The 20,168-nt window shown below is 43.6% G+C and overlaps 1 protein-coding gene across 4 annotated transcripts in view; it reads right to left on the minus strand.

Annotated features, from left to right (window-relative positions):
• Positions 1–20,168, minus strand: part of GUCY1B1 (guanylate cyclase 1 soluble subunit beta 1) — an 80,486-nt gene that overhangs the window by 38,987 nt on the left and 21,331 nt on the right. For all 4 annotated transcript variants that reach the window (XR_016440762.1, XM_090036313.1, XM_090036314.1 and 1 more), the window contains exons 3-4: positions 9,422–9,522; positions 8,299–8,417 (exon numbers count right to left, since the gene is read on the minus strand). Coding sequence is in view for 3 of the 4 variants with exons in the window: in XM_090036313.1 (XP_089892439.1) it covers positions 8,299–8,417; positions 9,422–9,522 (220 nt within the window). In the remaining variant the exon portion in view is untranslated. The remainder of the gene's footprint in view (positions 1–8,298; positions 8,418–9,421; positions 9,523–20,168) is intronic.

Here is a 20,168-nt window from a genome sequence, read left to right on the forward strand (position 1 = left end):
TGCTGGGTGCCCCTCCGGCATAAGTGGGACCTCTGACCTTCCCTGACAGCACAACCGAAACCACGGGCATAAACTGTAATAAAAAAGGTAAGGCCTCAGGCTAAAACTAACTAGAACCAGAAGCACACTGGATGCATAACTTTGGCTCTTAGTAAGGCCCTCAGTTCCTTACTTTTAGTCTGCATTGTAGCAGGGTCTCCAGCAGTCTCAGCCAGGGTCACCACAGGGCAAAGTTCCTTCTCTGGCAATTTGCAGGGCCAGACTGATCGCAGAGCTCAAGACCTAAGCTTATATGCTGCATAAGTCCCACCCCTCCTGGTCATGTGGCTCTGCAGAATCACAGAGGTGTTCCCCTTCTGTGCCTGATGATGACCCTCGTACTCTCCCTGTTAAGGCTCAGCCCAGCTGTCCAGAGCCCTTTACTCAGAAGCTGCCTCCCTGTCTGCCTTGGCACAGTTTGCTGCTCTGTCTCCACTCCCTGGGTGAGTTACCCTCCTGGAGTTGACCTCCACCTGTATCTAGCAGTCTGTCTGCTTGCTGGCAGCTCATTAGCAGCTAGCTTGCTTCTTAGCTGGCAGCCCTCCTTGATCCAGAACAGTCTGCTACTGTCTCCTCTTAAAGTAACAGGAATTTTCTGGCTCCCTGTTACAGGCTATCAGGACAAAGCTTTCCAATACTACAATATCGGTATGTATTACAGGCCTTTTAGAAGGCCTCAAACAAGTACCAGATGAAGAACCCTATTCTTTGCTCCCAATGCTATTTATGCAGTTTTTCCAAAGGTTATTTAATGCATAATTCATAAAGAGCTTTGGAAACAAGGACCTTTACACTTCCAGGGCAGTGTCTACCTCCCAGGACCAGTCAGGCTTTTCTTTTGTGTTCTCCTTCTGGAACCAGGAATCTCTCTCTCCTGGCTGATGGGCTGTTTGCCTTGTGGATTCCTAACACAAGTACAAGTTTCAGAAACTGGCCCAATATAGTATTATAACAGTTATATTAAGTTTTAAATTAAGCTTTGCAGTTCTTTTGGAAAATACTTAGTATAGGTTTTGTGTGTTCTCTTTCGTCAAAATTCCATGTGCTAATTTATGATTTGCACGGTCAGTTAATTACTCTGGGTGAGACAGCTGGTAGTCTGCAATTATTGCTTATTGTATTAAATACGATGACTTCGCTTTTATCATCTTCTCTTCCACTGCCAGACCTGTTGGTTGGTCAAATGGTGTTTACTCAACATAAACAAAGTCTTTAAGACACAAAATATTTGCGTGTTTGCGTACTGTGCATAGCACAAAAGATGTCTTGATCATTGGCTAGGAACCCCAAGAGTTTCACAAAGAAAAATAATAGTAGATTAGACTCTCCCCCCCAGTCACTGGCTCTGGCTGCTCTAGTTTATGCGAAGTCTTGCACAAGGAGAACTCATGACTTCAAATACTGTCCCCAGTTCCTTGGTGAGCCTTTCGCCCCCATTTTTTTTGATAAACAAATCCTACAAGAGAGCACAGTCATAAAATTAAACATGCTAAAAAGCTATCTGAGGTGACTGATCTTAAAACTCAGAGCTGTTCTGTTCAGGTATTCACGTGTTATTATCCTTTATTTAGATATGTTTGGAAACAAAAGGGGTGGGGAGGATTTACTGTGTAGGATTGGTTTTCTAATTAATTAAATAGACAAGTAAATGATTCCCTGCAGGATCTGGTATTAACCACTACTTATGGCGTTTGATTGATTTTCTTTTGACCGTTTTAGCATAACACACACTTGGGATTTCTCAGATTGCAGTGCCTTTATATTGCCTCTCTTCGGCACACTGTCTTTCAGCTACGACTACCAGTGATTTTTTTCAGGCTTGTGTCTTTCCATGAGAGAAAGAATACTCTCTCAAAAGCCTAAATAATAAATATAATTGTATTGCCTCTTTGCAGTTGCATTAACTGAGTGCTGCTGTATGTTTAAATTATACATGACTTCCTTATCAACAAAGAAACTTCTTGAAGGGTATTCCAAAGAATATAAGAGGATTACTTCCACAGTCTGGAAAAAAAACAAAGGCTCTCATTTATTTGTTGCATCATGGGCTTGCAGTATCTGATTTTAGATATAGATATTGTGTCTGGCTTTTATCATTCATGATATGGATTCACACAGAGCCCAGAACAAGTCCTGATCTGCACTGGAGCTTATGAAGACTTTTGTAACATGCATAATGACTCACTATCATCCACTACTGTGACATTAGGAACAATAAACCATAGCTGTGCCTCATAACTGCAATTTTCAAAAACAATCAACCTCATTCTGTCAGTGAAAAAACTTAGAAATAACCCGTTTGCATTTACAGTAGTGCATAATGACCAATGTCATCTGTTCAAACTGAGGCTGAAACAAAGCTAATCTAAAAGTTTTGTAGTAAGAATATCAGTCACTATTTTAGGAGACTTTCCTGTAATACAACTTACTTTCAATTTCCTTATCTAGGAATCAAATAAAAGTGGAGTGGAGGAGAGTATACTCCGTTCCCAAATTGAGAACGAGTCAACTATGAATTTTAGTTTGGTCTGAGCAGTCAATTAATGCAGAATAGCAGTATATCATATTATACAGCAGGCTGCACACAGGAAAATGAACAGCAAAATATGCCCACCACTTTTTTCACTGCCATCTTTTACATAGATAACAACTGGAGGATACTGGAAGTCTCCCCAGCTATGTTAAAAAGCCAGTTTTAAGCATAATAGAGTACATTATTAAATACAGGCTCGCTAGCTTAGTGAGGAGGGCTTTAAACTAGCTTCACCAAGGGATAGAGACCACCAAAGCCCTGAAGTAACTGGAGAAGTGTGTGACCTGGAGGAAGCAAAAGCAGGAGGGGGCAACAGGGGAGGCCTTCTCATTCTTCCTGAGAAAGTAGGGAAAGATCAGCTAGCAACCTCACAAATGCAGATCCTGGGAAACAAGCAGAAAAAAGTCCTCACACTAGTCAAGGAACTATGATGCAACTGGAATAACAAAAATGTAGTGGGATAGCTTGTCTGACTGAAGCACTGCCATGGATAGGTATAAACTGCTCAGGAAGGACAGGCAAGGGAGAAGGGGAAGAGGAGTTACGCTGTATGTAAAAGACCTACATGATTGCTCAGAGCTCCAGTATGAAACTGGAGACAGGACTCTTGAAAGTCTCTGGATTAGGGTCGGGGAAGAGCAACAAGGATGATGTTGTGGTGGGAGTCTGCTATAGACCACCAGACCAGGAGGATGAGACTTTCCTCAAACAGCTAGAATAAGTTTCCCAATCACAGACCCTGGTTCACCCTGACATCTACTGAGAGGGCAATACAGCAGTGTGCAGGCAATCCAGGAGTTTTTTGGAGAGTGTTGGGGACAACTTCCTGGTGCAAATGCTGGAGAGGCCAATTAGGGACTGTGCTTTTCTTGACCTGCTGCTCACAAACAGGGAAGAATTGGTGGGGAATGTAGTAGTGGATGGCACCTTGGACAGCAGTGACCACAAGATAACTGAGTTCAAGATCCTGAGGAAAGGAAGGAAGGAGAGCATCAGAGTAAGGACCCTGGACTTCAGAAAACCAGATGGCAACTCACTTAGGGAACTGATGGGAAGGATCCTCTGGGAGGCCAGTCTGATGGGGGAAAGGAGTCCAGGAGAGCTGGTTGTATTTTAAAGAAACTGAGGGTTCAGGAATGAACCATCCCAATGTGCAGGAAGACTATCAAGTATGGCAGAAGACCAGCTTGGCTTACCAGGGAGCTCTTCAGTGAGGTAAAATACAAAGACAAAGTTTACAAGAAGTGGAAGATTAGACAAACAACTACAGAGGAGTATAAGAGTACTGCTCAGGCAAGCAGGGATGACATCAGGAAGACCAAAGGAAAAGTGGATTTGCAGGTAGCAAGGGATGTGAAGTATGTCAGCAACAAAAGGAAGGTCAGGCAGAGTGGTGGGTCCCTTACTGAATGGAGGAGGCAACCTAGTGACAGATAACACAGAAAAGGCTGAAGTAACTCAATGTCTTTTTTACCTCAGTCAGCTCCCAGACTACTGCACCTGGCACAACTGTTTGGGAAGGACGTGAGCAGCCAACAGTGGCAAAAGAACAGGTTAGGGACCATTTGAAAAGCTGGATGTGTACAAGTCCATGGGTACGAAAGTGATGCACCCAAGGGTGCTGAAGGAGTTGGCCAATGTGACTACAGAACCACTGGCCATTATCTTTGAAAACTCATGGCGATTAGGAAAGGTCCCAGATGACTGGAAAAGGGCAAATATAGTGCCCATAATTAAGAAAGGGAAAAAGGAGGATCCAGGGAACTACAGACCAGTCAGTCTTACCTCAGACCCTGGAAAAAACAAACAAACAAACAAACCAAAGCAAGGAGCAGATTGTCAAGGAATCCATCTCTAAGCACTTGGAGGAGAAGAAGGTGATTAGGAACAGTCAGCATGGATGACCGACCCGATTGCCTTCTACAATGAGATGACCGGTTCTGCGGATGTGGAAAGAGCAGCAGGCATGATATACCTTGACTTTAGCAAGGCTTTTGATACGACCTCCAACAACATTCTTGCAGGCAAACAAAGGAAGTACTGGTTGGATGGACTGTAAGGTAGACAGAAAACTGGCCAAATCATCAGGCTCAGAGAGTAGTAATCAATGGCTCAATATCTAGTTGAAAGCCAGGATCAAGTTGAGTGTCCCAGGGGTCAGCCCTAGGGCCAGTTTTATTCAATCTTTTCATCAACCACCTAAAAGATGGCATGGAGTGCATCCTCAGCAAGTTAGCAGATGACATCAAACTGGGGAGTAGCTGATATGCTGGAGGGTAGGGCTAGGATTCAGAGAAACCTCAACAAATTGAAGGACTGGACCAAAAGAAATCTCATGAAGGAAGTCCTGCACTTAGGATGGAATAATCCCATGCACTGAGGTGTACAAGCTTGGAATCAACTGGCTAACCAGCAACTACTTCACAGTCAGGTCGGCTAGGATCTGGAACCAACTTCCAAGGGAAGTGGTCCTTGCTCCTACCCCAGGGGTCTTTAAAAGGAGGCTAAATAGACACCTAGCCGGGGTCATTTGACCTCAGCATTCTTTCCTGTCCATGGCAGGGAGTCAGACTTGATGATCTGCTCAGGTCCCTTCCAACCCTACCAACTATGAAACTATGAAAAGGACATGGGGGTTACAGTGGACAATAAAAGCTGAAGGGAGCCAGCAGTGTGCCCTTGTTGTGAAGAAAGCTGACGACATACAGGGCTTCATTAGTAGGAACGCTGCCAGCAGATTGAGGGAAGTGATTCTTCCCCTCTATTCAGCACTGGTGAGGCTATATCTGGAGTACTGTGTCCAGTTTTGGTCCCCCACTACAGAAAGGATGTGGATAAATTGGAGACAGCCCAGCCAAGGGCAGCAAAAATGGTTATGAGGGATAGAGCACGTGACTTCTGAGGAGAGGCTGAGGGAACTGAGCTTATTCAGTCTGGAGGAGAAGAGGCTGAGAGGGGATTTAATAGCAGCTTTTAACTACTTAACTACCAGAAGGATGGTTAAGTTAAGAAAAGAGGATGAAGCTAGACTGTTCTCAGGGGTAACAGAACAAGAAGTAAGGGTCTCAAGTTGCAACAAGGGAAGTTTGTTAGATATCAGGAAAAACTTGCACGAAGAGGGTGTTAAAACATTGGAACAGGCTACCCAGAGAGTTGTAGAATCTGCATCCTTAGAGGTTTTTAAGACCAAGCTGGACACAGCTTTGGCTGGGAAGATCTAATTGGGAATGATGCTTTGAGCAGGGGGTTGGACTAGAGATGAACTCCTGAGATTCCTTTCAACCCTAATTTTCTATGATTCCATGATACATGTTTCTCATTATGTTCTCTGTACATTCAAACCCCAGGTATAGACACTACTAGGGATAATTTTCATGGCAAGGTTGTGGCATGAAGAGCCAATTCCATGGGCATTTCCTGGTGGGCCCACCCTTCACCCTGATTACTGAAGCAGCAGGATGGGGGGAGAAGGGGAAGGAGGGATAAGGGGGATGGCTGCTACCTTGGCGGCCCTTCATGCAGACCTGTCAGCCACTGCCTTCTCCTCCCAGGCAGGCTACAAGGTAATGAGGGCCACCGGCTCCCACTGGGGAGTCAGCATTTTATTTTAATCAAGCTTTTTTTTTAAAGTTGATTTTGCAGACAATTGTGGATTTGGCAGTTGTTTCCACAAAATCTGCAAAATCGCAAGTTCCTAGACAATTCACTTTTACCAGTATAAGTGATTGGAAACTGGTTATACCCTTAACAAAACAGAAGTTCAGCACCCAAAACCCATCTATGCCCAAAACAGAACAAAAGTCAGACATACAAACTGGTTTAAAAATGGTGAAACAGTCTAAGATTTGCCTCACCACCAACAGGCAAACACATGTTTCGTTGCTACTGATCTAAACTACACCATTTACATAAAACTGCGTAACTTAAATTGATTCCACCTTGGGCTTTTTGAATGTCTGTACCTAGCCAAAATCTGACATTTTAAATCCAAACCATTTTCAGACGTAATTTTCTGGTGACAAAAAAAAATTCATTACGCTTTCCACACACAAGTCAATTCTGACAGAAATGGATAGATTCCCTTTACATTAATGTTTCATTATTTCATATTTCAACAAGAATAGCAGCAAAATCGACACTATCCTAAAGGCCAGGGAAGCACCAAAGTGGTAGAAAATCATCTTTTATGCATTTGTCCCTCTCTGCACATGCACAAAAACCAAATGCCTTAATTTGAAGATGTTACTAGGGAAAAGTATAAGAGTATCACATGGGCATAGAGAAAAAAAAAAAAAATCAGAAGAAAATCAGGAAGGTCAAGAAAAATAAGGAAGCATGATCTGAGGTGCAGCTAACAATAAAAAAGGATTCTATTAGTACATCCGACATAAGAGACAGAGCAAAGAAAATGTAAGTTCCTTACTGAATGCAAAAGGCAATCTAGTAATGGATGATACAGAAAAGGCTGAAGTATGCGACGCTTTTTATTCAGTCTTGATGAATCAAGTCAGCTACCCAATGACAAGTGTAGCTGTCAGCAAGGACAGGCAACCTAAAGTAGTGGAAACACAGGTTGGGTACCCCTTCAAGAACCTATATAGCTTCAAAACAGGAGGTGGAGATGGGATACACTGGATTACTAAAGGAACTGGCTGAGGTAATTTCAGAGCTACTGGCTGTCATCTTTGGGATGGCATAGAGGTAAGATACAGGCTGTCCAGGGAGCTTGTGAAATCTCCATGCTTAGAATTTTTAAAAGCAGGTTAGACAAACACTTGATTGGGATGGTTTAGAAGGGAATGATTTTGCCTTCAACTGGAGGTTGGAGGTGCCCTCTTGAGATTGCTTGCCACCCTACTTTTCTATGATTCTCATATCTTACAATAGAGAAATAACAGCTATGTATTATTCACATAGAAATAAAAAGTACCTATGGTATTTGATTAAAGAGAGCTCTGGAGAAAAAAACATACCAAGAGTTTTTTCTAGTATAAATTACTAAGCTGCATTCATTAACACCAACAAAAAAATGTAGGTGAGCCTGATAGTTCCTTTCCCAACAGACATGAAATGTGGTTTCTGATTACCAGTACAACCTTAATTTTGCCCTTTAAGGTTGTCTACAACACCTCTGTGCCAAGCACAGGAGCATCACCACAAAGCATGCCGGACCCACTTGTTTCACATGCACCATATCTGGAAATAAGGCTGTGTAATGCCTTAGATTATCTGTAAGCATGTGACAGTAAGTGTACCCAAGACAGTATCTAGGAGCAGAACTGAGCAAACACACATTCAAGAATGCTCTCACATACAGGTACACTGGCTCATTTCCAAAAACTGGCATGGCAGGGAGAATGGGAGCAGGCAGGCAGGCAGGCTTATTGATGGCACTCCCTGTTCATGAATTCTCCATGAACAAAGTTTCTCTGTCCTATGCAATGAAAGATGTGGTTACATGCTATTTTCTCCACATAATTAAAGACTTTATCAGAATGTATATGAAACAGAGACATATAGCCAACGTCTTTTTGAGTAACGAAATCCTACAGAAAGGAGATAGCAAGGAAGCTGGTTTGCCTACAGACATAAAATGGGTCACCTGCATGGCCCAGAACAGAAACCAAGTTTCCTAAAGTCCAGTTCTGAACCCTATTTAGAAGAGGAGGCAGATGTAGGCAGATTTCTAGAACCATGTTTTAAATTATTTCGCATAAAATTCTTACCTGCAAAAATTCTCTGACATTTGAGCCCAAGACGCGAAGAATTGTGTCATAACCAGATTCCTGACAGAACACGAAAAACATCTTTCCAAACATCTGAAGGATTTCCCCGGCATTTAGGTCTTTTTGAAATAAAAGAAAAATGGACCCATGTCAATTGCTTGTTCTCTGCAAACCACTTTATCTTTAATTCACATATAAGACAGTATGTAAACTCTGTCTAGACTTAGGAAGCCAAGAAAACATGGGGCATAAGGTAGGACTCAACAATCAGGTGAATGCCTGGCATTGAGTGTTCATCAGGCCACTCTAAGTCACATTTTCCACTTTGTATTTACATAAATGACCGTTTTGTGCAGATACAGGTCACTACACAAAAGGTGAAAGAAACTACAGACCCAGATTTATTTACCTCAATGAAGTTACTCCTCATTTACCACACTGTAAGTGAAGCTAAAGTTATGCACTCTGCAGCAACCCAACTTCTGCAAAAGTCATCGGCTTACATGAGACTGCTGGGTGAAAATAATGTCAAGTAAAATAAAATACATGCAGTAGGAATAATTCTCCTTTTCCAATTCCAGTTCAGAGCTTTAATAAATAAAGTCAATGGACTCCACGTGAAATGAGGTGAGGCGTCACAAAAATCAATGCCACATCTAAGCACCCCGTTTACTAGTCTCAGCAGGGAGATCAATGACTGCATGATTCTAAAGACTGAGCTACCCTGAGAAGTGGGCAGGGTGGGAAGATGGTGGGAAATGGTAGTGTATGTAACAGTGTTCATGTTCTGAAGATAAAATAGATGATTTCAATTTAAAGAGCTGGTAATCTGAAATGTTTAAGGAATACAAAATTTGCTCTCAAGAAATAAAAGGCATAAACTGATTTTAAATAAACACAAAATACAAACTTCTTCTCTGAGCAAGTCTTTTTTTCTCACCATAGCCATCCTTATACTTCCACTCCAGAATCTCATCATTTTATTTCACAATTTGGTGTTTTTATTAATCTCATATACATAATCTATACTTAATGCATTAAAAAGGATGAATAAATTAGTAACCATGCTACAAAGACATCAGCCTTTGAAAGTAGGTATAATTTCAAAATATATGTTACTCACTAAGGACCTTGCTTGCTGCTGCAACCAGATCATATGTTTTGGAATCATCATAAATTATTCTGACTAGAAACTGTCCTTCTTCATCCAGCTGAGCCTCCTTCCTATAAAGAAACAGAACAGAAATATTTGCATCAAGAGATAATTACATTGTATGCATTGGATATACAAATCAGTAACTTATATTTTAAAATAACATGTTTGTAATACAATATGTTGTTAGATAAAATATGTTTTTGAGCTCCATGTTTAAGAAGCTAATTAATGTTCAAATAAACTAGAAAAAAATCTCTTCCATATTTCACTGTAATTAAGGCTCAGTACAAAACATTTACTCCTACTCTTATTGTGAAAGCTATAAAAAAGAAATCCCTTTCAACAATGCAAAAATCCCACAGGACTCACTCAGATAATACAGGCAAAGTCTGACATTTTAGAATATATTATTATTAATAGCCAATAACTACAAAAGTTTAAGAACCAAAAAAAACCAGACAATACATTTGTTCAGAAGATGTTTTTAATTTTATTTCATAGTTCCCAATCTCCTATTACAGTTTATTTGTAGGTGATATGGAGATTTTTACAGGGCAACATTTTCCAAGATAGATAGCTAAAAGGTATGCTTCGTAAACTTGATTTTCATAAATTTATCAAAAAGTGTTGACTGAAAAAGGTAATTAAGACTTTTTGCACTACACATCTTCAGAATAGGGATAACACTTTGCTGTATTTTGTGAGTACTGTGCCTAACATAATGGGGTCATGGCCTCTGCTTTAACAAAAATAATAAAGGAATGACAATAACTGGAAAAACAAAGCTGTGCTGCTGTTTTATTCTGAGAGCACTCCCTGGATAATACAGCAAAATTTAAATTAACACTGCAAATGTTATTCATTTCTATATACGAGTCATTTATATGAAAACTTGGGGTCAGTGGTTCTCAACTTTTTTAGATGCAAGGCATTGTTTGTTAGACTCAAGGCTCCCCTGGGAAAATGCCAGCTCTTAGTTTTCACTTGTTTTTTGACTAGAGAAAAATAATACAGCAATTCTTCTATGGCAAAGAACTCAAAAAACTGCAATAGGTCAGAATGTTTTTCACACTATAGATTCCTTTTTTCAATCTCTGTGTTTCTCTTGTGAACCATGTTTGCACATATAATAATGCCAACATTGCACAGCACACCACAGCACCCTTGAAAGAATCTCAAGGCACCGCAGGGTGCCATGTTATGCTGGTTGAGGATCACTACTCCAGGTACACTGGACTCACATTACATAACCCAAAAATTAACCTGGTCAATAACCCTTTCCACACGTCATCAGAAACCGTCAATAAATAATAAACATAGCCATCACTGCACCCATGCAACAAAAAAATCAGGACACCTTACACTACAAAAGAAAAGGAAATATTGCCTCCATCAAGCCTCTACCTTGCTACCAGCATGGTCACACTAGCAAAAGTATGTGTCAAGCAATATGGCAATTAACATTCAGTATAATCTTTTGATAACAAAGAAAGTTTTCCCTTCCACAGGGTTTGGCAGGTCATGCTACATACTAGGAGAGTGGTGGTGGTGTCCTACTATGTAGCATGAGTATGAGTGGTGGTGAACAGGTCATTTTCGACTTGGAGGAATATAAGCAATGGAGTCCCCCAGGGCTCAGTCCTGGGGCCTGTACTGTTCAACATCTTTATCATCTATCTGGATGTGGGTGTGGAATGCACGCTGTCCAAATTTGCTGACGATACCAAGTTGTGGGGCGAGGTGGGCATGCTGGAGGGGAGGGACAGAATCCAACTAGCTAGCTAGGCAGGTTACAGAGGTGGGTGGATGAGAATAGGATGGAAGTCAATGCAGACAAGTGCAGGGTACTGCATCAAGGGAGAAGGAACCAGCAACATACCTATAGGCTGGGGAACACCCTTCCTGGCAACATGGTGGCAGAATGGGATCTTGGAGTCATTGTCGACTCCAAGATGGACACGAGTTGCCAATGTGAGGAAGCAGTCAGTAAGGCTAACTGCACCTTGTCATGCATCTACAGATGCATCACAAGCAGGTCCAGGGAGGTGATCCTTCCCCTCTACGAGGCATTGATCAGGCCATAGTTGGAATACTGTGTCCAGGTCTGGGTGCCGCACTTCAAGAGGGATATGGCTAGCATTGAGATGGTCCACAGGAGGGCCACTTGCGTGGTCAAGGGGCAGCAGGGTAGGCCCTACTAAGAGAGGCTAAAGGGCCTGAACCTATTCAGCCTCCACAAGAGAAGGCTGAGAGGGGATTTGGTGGCCATTTACAAACTCACCAAGGGGGATCAGTGGGAACTGGGGGAGGCTCTGTTGCCCCAGGCACCACCCTGGTGGTTATTCCTACTAGGAATAACAGCCACAAATTATCAGAGAGAAGGTTCAGGCTGGACATCAGGAGACATTACTTTACAGTTAGGGCTGCCAGGCTCTGGAATGGGCTCCTAAGAGAGGTGGTGCCCCCTCCTACCTTGGGGGTCTTCAAGAGAAGGCTGGACAGATATTTGGCTGAGGCGATATGATCCCGACACCCATTCCTGCCTGGGGTAGGGGGTCAGACCTGATGATTTGTTTAGGTCCCTTCCGACCCTAAGTACGATGATACTATGACAGTCTATGGTTTGCTTCAACTGGTTAACATGCGGGAAAACTACAAAGCACTGGCAACACATAGGGGGTTCACGCGCACTCCCTGAGCTTGGCAGTACACCCCCTGTAAAAAGGTGCTTCCAACACTGCTGACACCACCTGTGGGCAGTTGCTGCTCACCACCCACCGTGACCGTCCCCAGTCGCTGCTGCTGCCAGCGGCATCTGCAGGTGACTGCTGGTTGGCCTTCACCTTCCCCTCTCCCCGCTGCTGACAGTGCCATGGCTGCCTATGGGAGCTCACCACTCACTGCCGCCACACACCCACCACCAACAGCACCACTGCTGCCTGCGGGAGCTCACCGTGCCCCCCGGCCTCTGGGGGCACATAGCATTCATGCTACAAAGGGCCCTGTCCTCCCTAGGATTTAAGCCTTAGTCACCACATTAGTCAACACCAAGAACCTACAGATTTTCATAGTGAAAACAGGATCTTTTTCAAAGCAAGGCTCTTGTCAATGCATATACCACACAGTCAGCTATCCAGGTTGTAGCTGTATTGGTCTAGAGGCAAAAGGAATCAGAACTCATGGTAGAAGTGATATCTTTCATTAGACCAACTAGATTTTTGCAAACCCCCCCCCCCAAAAATCTTTATTTGCACATTATGATTTTTTTTTTGCAAAAATCTAGTTGGTCTAATACCTCTACCATAAGTTTTGATTCCTATATCACATAAAAAAAAACAAAAAAACCCCTCCTTATTGATACCAACATGGGAAAACATGGAAAGGGAAATAGACAAGAAAGGAGACTTCCACTTCAGCCCGGGGCTGCTGTGACCCAGCTCAATGTGCTGCAAGGGATCTCCAGTGCAGGGCTAGCCAGCAGGCAGCCCCCACGCTGAAGCACTCTCATAACCAAAGCCAGCCGGGTCAGTGTCTACATGCGTGTTCCTGCCACAAAAAGCTCCACAGCAGTATACTACTTGTATTTACAAATACTAACCTGCTGTGGAGTTTATTAGTTTCCCGAGGCCTAGTAGATCTGCTCTGCAGCTAATTAGCCTACTCCTCAATGAACATCTCATTTAGTCATGCTCACTGTGTGGGTTCAACTGTGTTTTTAAAGCACAGGCTGTTTGAACAACGGGAGTCATGGGAGGCTGACAGGTTCTTCACTCCCTGAGCGCCTCCTGTTTGCTTCAACTGTGCATAAGGCCACATCCCCTCAGGCTAGTGCAGATGAGTACGACAGGATCACGCTCCTATTGCATGGCAACAAATACCAACCTGAGAGTACAGAAGGGGCAGACACAGACTAAGGCCCTGCCATGGATATGCAAAGTTAGGAAAGATTTCTTGCACACTCCCTCCATACGTACATGGAAGAGCCAGTCAAAACTTGGCCCATGTTAGATCCCCATTCCTGGGCACTGCTTCTTTGCATATCCACCTCTTCTTATTCAGCTGGGTGAGTTCTGTCCCTGACTGTAGCTATATATCGGAAGTTGAATTTCTAGCATGTTTCATCTAGATTTGATTTCCCTGCTCTGAGAAGTCAAAAGTGATTTGGGTTTGTATTTCTTAGTCTGCAGTTATCCACACTTCCTTTGGGGGTATACTTATTTTTCTCACTTGTTTCTTTTATGTGGTCTCTCCCAAGGTGAGTAACAAAGGAACCTCAAAGTATCTTGTAAGAAGTGTGACAAAGGAAAAAAAATTGTAAAAGTCCTTATTGTGCTCTGATTTGTCTGCACCTCCTCATGCCACCAAAACAAAATATTTTTCAGTGTGGAGGGCCACAACTACCTTCGTAAAATATATATTTTTTTAAATGTTGTTTATGCAAACACAGCTCAGTATTATAGAGCACTTCAGAAAGACACAAAAGAACCAGGAAGGCAGAAAAGCATAAAAGGGGATGAGTGAAACACAGCTTTTCAATGATAAGGAAAAAAAGTATCTAGGGGAGGTATTGTTCAGGAAAAGCCTAAGATTTGGACAAAAGCATAAACATGCAAATAAATTAGTTTTTAAAACAGTTTTGTAGGTATCATGTGTACCTCCTGAAATACGGGGAGAAAAGAGATATTTGTCATCTCAAAGCTTGAGCCATTATCCCTGTAGCCTACAAACAAAAGGGAGTCATTATTAGGAATGAACTGTAGTAGTCTTGGTATGAATGAAAGGTCTTTATCTTGTATCTAGTACAGTTGTAGGAAAGTTTTAAACCAGCTTACTCTTTAATGGCCAGATCTTCTAAGTGTTCTAAGTTTCTGTTAGACTTTATGCTACATTTTAGTACTTTTTCTTCCTAAAGTTATTATATAAAACCCTGCAACTCCTTTCCCAGGAAAAGTATAATGCATCTTTGTAGCTAACAAAATTATAGTCTACTAATCAAAATAAAATTATGCTTGCCTGCATCTAAGACACTAATTTTCTAGACTGTGTCCCCACAGCAGCCAGTCCTTCAGCACATCACTGCCTATCCAGAAGAGCTATGGGGAAGGGGCCCAGGGTCTCTTCCCCCGACTCACCAACTGCTGCTGACAGTTGCCAACTGGTGGAGGATGGGGAAAGGACCCAGTTCGGCAGCCTCCTGAGAGGTATGCAGGAGCAAGCCCAGGACATTTCTACACAAACAAGTGCTGCAGCAGTGGGCACCTGAAAAGCACCTGGCACCGAGACATTTGCAGTCATACAAGCCGCAAAATGCGCATCAGTGCTGAGAAAATGATGGTGGCGTGCTTTTGAACTAACACACATTGGAGGAGCATTAGTTAAAAAGCACACTGCCACCATTTTCTGCATGCTGATTTGTATTTTGCTGCTTATACAACTGCATGCAGCGTATCACAGTTCACCTTAACTGTTGTGCGGAACAGGGTCAATTAACTGAGTCTGCTCCGAAGTGGTGGATCTCCAGCACATCGCGAGACAAAGTATGTCCCCCACCACCAAAGTCAATGTCTATTTGGTTCGCTCACACTCTAACTCAGGGGTGGGCAATTATGTCAGTCCTCAGGCTAGAAATGGATTTTTGGTGATCTGTCACAGGCTGGATCAGCACCCCCGCCCACGTATGCAACAGCTCACCAAAGCTCCCTACACAGTGCCTGTGGCGGGCCAGTAGGGGGCGCTCCTGCATTGAGCCGCCCACCTCCCTGCGCCCGACCACCTTCCAGACTCCGAATGCCTCCCTAGGGGCGCCTTATGCTTGGCCGACCCCTCTCCCGGAGCACACTCGCTAGTCTGGGGGTAACATCACCGCCACCACCCTGAGAAGGGACTGCCTCGGCCCTGTGTCCTCGGGGAAACACAGACCTAATAGTCCGACGGGTACTCAACCGGGTACAGGCACTTGGGCACTTCCCCAAGTCAAGGGGGCAAAAAGTAAAGTCTCCCTTAGTCCGCAGACCTAAGGGGTCTCTTAGGCATAATTTAGACCCACCCCTCAATAAGTCTCCCACACCAGTCAAAAAGGAGAACTTTATTGATTACAAGGGGTAGGGTAAACTAGGGTACAGGGTTGAGTAATATCTTAGAAATCCTAGAGAGCAAACAGTGTGGCTGAGGTAGCCTTTTGATTACGCATCTGTGTTACTGCTAGCTAAATATCTAATTCAATTGAGTAGCTTACTCACAAGCATCTTCCAGAGTTCTCCAGTTTCCCCTCTGGAGTCTTGGGGTGAGAGGGAGAGCTAGGTCCAGATAGTAAGGCTTCTCTGTCTCCCCTGCTTTGCTGCTACTTCACCTCATGGCCGAAGAGAGACCCTCCTTCCCCCCCTAACCTATATAGCCCCTGTGACCTCATTCACCTGGTCCAGTGGAGGTCAGCCCCAGTTGGCTGTCAGCCAACCAATTTGAAATACATCACCTGTTACCAGGCAGATTCCAGCTCCCCAGGTAGAAACCCCCCACCCAGGTAATTGATGCAAGTCAAGTAGGCAGAGGGAGCAGGTTTCCCCCTCCCTCAGGAATGCAGCCAGCTCAGGTTACCTAAAGAAACAGGCCGAGGGTGTGGTCCCCTGTGTGCTGGGCCCATCCTAATCAAATGGTTGCAGCTCAGAGATTTTAGTCAGTGTCACAGGGCAGAGATTTTGGGGAGAAACAAGGTGGCTTTCTGCCACAGTGCCATCCCGTCCACCTGGCCCTGCCGACACTGTTCCCAGCTAGTCTCCATGAAGACCCCAGGACTGCAGGGCAATGAGAGCACTGGGCCAGGGCCCAGGTCAAAGCCACAATCTACTGTCCACACGCCCCTGCCCACAGAATCAACACCCGTCACATGGGTTTGCAGGCAGCAGATCACGGCTCTGCGCTCAGCCAGGACTGGGCCGCAGACAGGCAGGAAGCAGCATCTGGGAGTGGGACAGGGACTGTGATCATGAGGCAGTATCAGCCTGGGCCCATGGCTGGGGCTGAGGCCAAGGGCAAAGTCATGATCTGCTCCCCACACACCCCTGGCAACAGAATCTGCACCCATCACAGGGGCGTGCAGGGAGTAGATAACAGCTCTGCCTAGGCCCCAACCCCACACCGACACCACCTGATGAACCCAGCTTTGCCCACCAAATCTACTCCTGAATGCTGCTCACCGCCTGCCTGTGGCTATCCCAACTGCTGGCTGCATGCCCTATCCACATGGATCCCACTCCTGGTGGTGGGCGTGGGGAGAATTTGCTGGAATATACAGGCAGCAGGAGCAGGGCTGGGTCTGGTGGTGGCAGGAGCAAGAGGAGCCACTGCCACCACTGGGGCTGCCAGGAAGCAAGTCCAGCAGCCGCATCACCTCAGCCCTGCTCTACACCCAGGGGCAGTGGGACCAGCCATATACGCCACTGCCTGGACTGCCCCCTGCACCTGGGCTGGACAGAACCAAGGGACCCACCATAGGTCAGATAAAATTCCTTGGTGAGCCAGATGCAGCTCATGGGCCATATTTTGCCCACTCCTTCTTTAACTTAAAGCGCTTTAAGTAAAACGCGATACAGCACTTCCACCAGGAGTTTTTTGAGCATCTGTATTTAACCAATATGAATACCTCTGGATATCTTACACAATCTAGTAGTCATGATCTGGATTTTTTTAAAAATTTTTTTGGCACATCTTCATTCCAAGACCATTTCTTGTCTTTGTTTCATTTCGATCACTTTGGTCGATTTCAAAACTTCCTATATTCCCCAGTGCTATATTAATAGCATTAAATATGTGGTGATTTTCCTGACTGGTAATGAACCAAGAGCCACAATCTCTGACAACTCCAAAGACACAGCTGTGGTTGATTTGTTAGTGAGCTAGCACCAGTATAATAGCAAACTTAACTTTAATATGTGCTTTTCTTTGAAAACAATTTCCAAGTCAAACAGAAAAAGAACAGCAACGTGATTTATGATTTGTGTCACCTTTGCATTTTCAGAAACAAAAGAAGGGTGTGATGCATTCCTCATTAGGTTTATGTCCAAAACTTTGAAAACTCCAGTAGACAGATGCTCTGTTCTTGTCCAACCTGACCACCAAAAAAGAGCCATGGGACCCTATTTTCCATTGCTCAGAACTTGTATAGCAATTTCTACATAAATTTTAGTACAAAATGTAAACAGCAGTTTATCTACATGGTCCAGTGAAGAGTCACCCTTTGATTTTCACTGCATTTCTGTAAATGTGGAAAACAAATACTTAGACCCAGAATCTTCTGAAGTACATAATCCTCCCAGAAGCATAACAATCAACCAGGCTACCACAATCAACAAAAGGATATGCTAAGGAGAATTCTACCTGTTCCACAGTGGGAGAGGGGAAAGTTACTCAAAAAAACAAGGAAATTGCATAAGAATGAGATCCAAGAATGACCCTTGTCAAGTCAATGAAAAAACTCCACCAGCTAGAAAGGTGTAGGATCAAGCTCTTAATAAGCTTTTACTCAAATTGATCTAGTGAAAGGAAGTCAAGGATCATCCAAACGTGGCAGAAAACAAAGTCATTTCAGAAGCACACACTTGCAGGTGATATTGGGCACATACAATGGATCCTTTGAAATGTCCCAATGGAAGGAAAGAGTTTAGTGCTTGAAAATATTCCATTAGTGTCAAGGGCAATGTTAATAATTTACAGAGATGGATGAAAACTTACCACTAACAAATACTAAGATAAATCTATCTTTAAATAATATGGGGTATTGTATCAGACTTATCTGATGCATATATAAAAATACATATAATCAGACAGATTATATGTATTTTTTATTTCATTTCTAGACTTTAAACAGCAAAGCATAGTAAGACGTGACCTCGAACTGCCCCATTTAATACAAAGATCCCTAGTTAGCATTCATGGCAAGAGACTTGCTATTAATGTGGAGCTTTAGGCTCCTGAAAACAAAGGAATTATTTACTTTTTCTGGCAGGAGGACAAGAACACTGCCATCCATGAGAGACCTTAGAAGCAGCCTAGTTTGCCAAGCTACCAGGCCAAACTGTTCCTATATACAAGTCTCTTTTACGTACACAATATTACATATACAAGGTAGATTTTTATGTGTATTTTTTGCTTTGGGATTGCTGAATATAGAGGTACCGCATTTACTCAAATAGAACCCGATTCATCTTATAATTCAGATTATAAAACAACCCCCCAATCAGATTCTATATATTGAAAAAGTATACTGTTTCCAGATACAGACTCTAACTATTGGAGGTTTGCCTTGTCTTCCTCCCTCTGCCACCTGGAAAAATAAATCCAGTGATCAGGTACTACTGCAAGTTTTAGCACAAGTACTCCACAAACACACTTAAGTAGGCATCAAAATCCTGCTCACATACAAGTACAAACTCTGCTTTGTTTTTTGTTTTTTTAAAGGAACATTTTTCATGTCCCAGGTCAAATGCACCAGATCAGGTCCAGATCCATTTGAATCATCCAAGTACCACATGTGGCCCTGCTACTGGCAAGTATCTTCCACCCCTGCCTGAGGCTTCAGATACTTCCAAATCTTTTAGCGAGCATCCTACGTGCAGGCCCAAGCCTGGAGATTTGGGTTTCAGATGTCCCCGAGTTTCACTTGCCCTCAGCAGTATGGCTGCAGGAGCAAGCTAGGGAGGAGTTTTCCATTTCCATAAAGTCAGCATCTAGCCAAGATCCTCTCACTGGAAGCAGGCCAGTGGGAAGCTAACAATGAGGATCTCATAAGGAGTCCTGTCTGCAAGCAGACAAAGGAGCAACCCTCCACTACACAGTGCCATTTTAATTGCATTACCTCGGTCAAGGTACTTCCTATGCCACCACTGTGATCATGGTATTTCCTATGCATTAGTCCAAAGTCAAAGGCTTGTGATTTATCTCCTAGTTCACTGGGCTAGGCCCCACCCACCAGAGTCCATAGCATTTCAAGCCATGGTGACCCTACAGCTCAGCACTGCTCGCTATGGGTGTGTATTCCAGATACCCCCTCCCCAAAGAGCCATGTGCTAATTAGCCCCCACTCATGACTCGAACCAGGTGTTGTCATGAGTCCTCAGATCCTCCAAAAATATATATGCAGATGACACAGGCAACCTGGTCCTGCTCTACCTCATGGACAGCATGGCCATGCTAATCATATACAACAAGCTCAGAGGAAGCAACAGAGGTATGCTAGATGAACTGTTTGGGACCCCATTTCATGATGTCTGCCAGGCATTTAAGGTTGGTGAAAAAAACAGGGATCACTGGGAATGGGAAAGAAAGGCACAGCTCAGCTGTGGGGGTGAAGAAGAAGCTAAAATGTATACAGTGGATCCCACCATAACTTGGAAGGGGGAAATAAATAAATAAATTTAAAAACTAAATAAATCAGTAGAGGGAGATTGCGCTCAATGGACACTACCATAAGACCCCTTGCAAATAGGCTGCACTAACCTGTCCTGTGGTAGATTCCCATCATAAGCATGTTTGCCCAATATGGGCCATATGTTTTATAATCATGGTCAGTGTTGACTCCATTTTATCAGCTTCATAATTGGTTTCCACTGCTGAGTATGTGCTGCTTCTGGCATCAGTTTAAAGACAGGAAATGTATTACTGAGATTTCTTTGTATAAGGTTACAAAACGAGGGGCCTTTTCCCCCTTGCCAATGGGGTG

The sequence above is a fragment of the Crocodylus siamensis genome, chromosome 2 (genome assembly GCF_052110815.1).
Source record: "Crocodylus siamensis isolate JL-2025a chromosome 2, ASM5211081v1, whole genome shotgun sequence".
Taxonomy (NCBI): domain Eukaryota; kingdom Metazoa; phylum Chordata; order Crocodylia; family Crocodylidae; genus Crocodylus; species Crocodylus siamensis.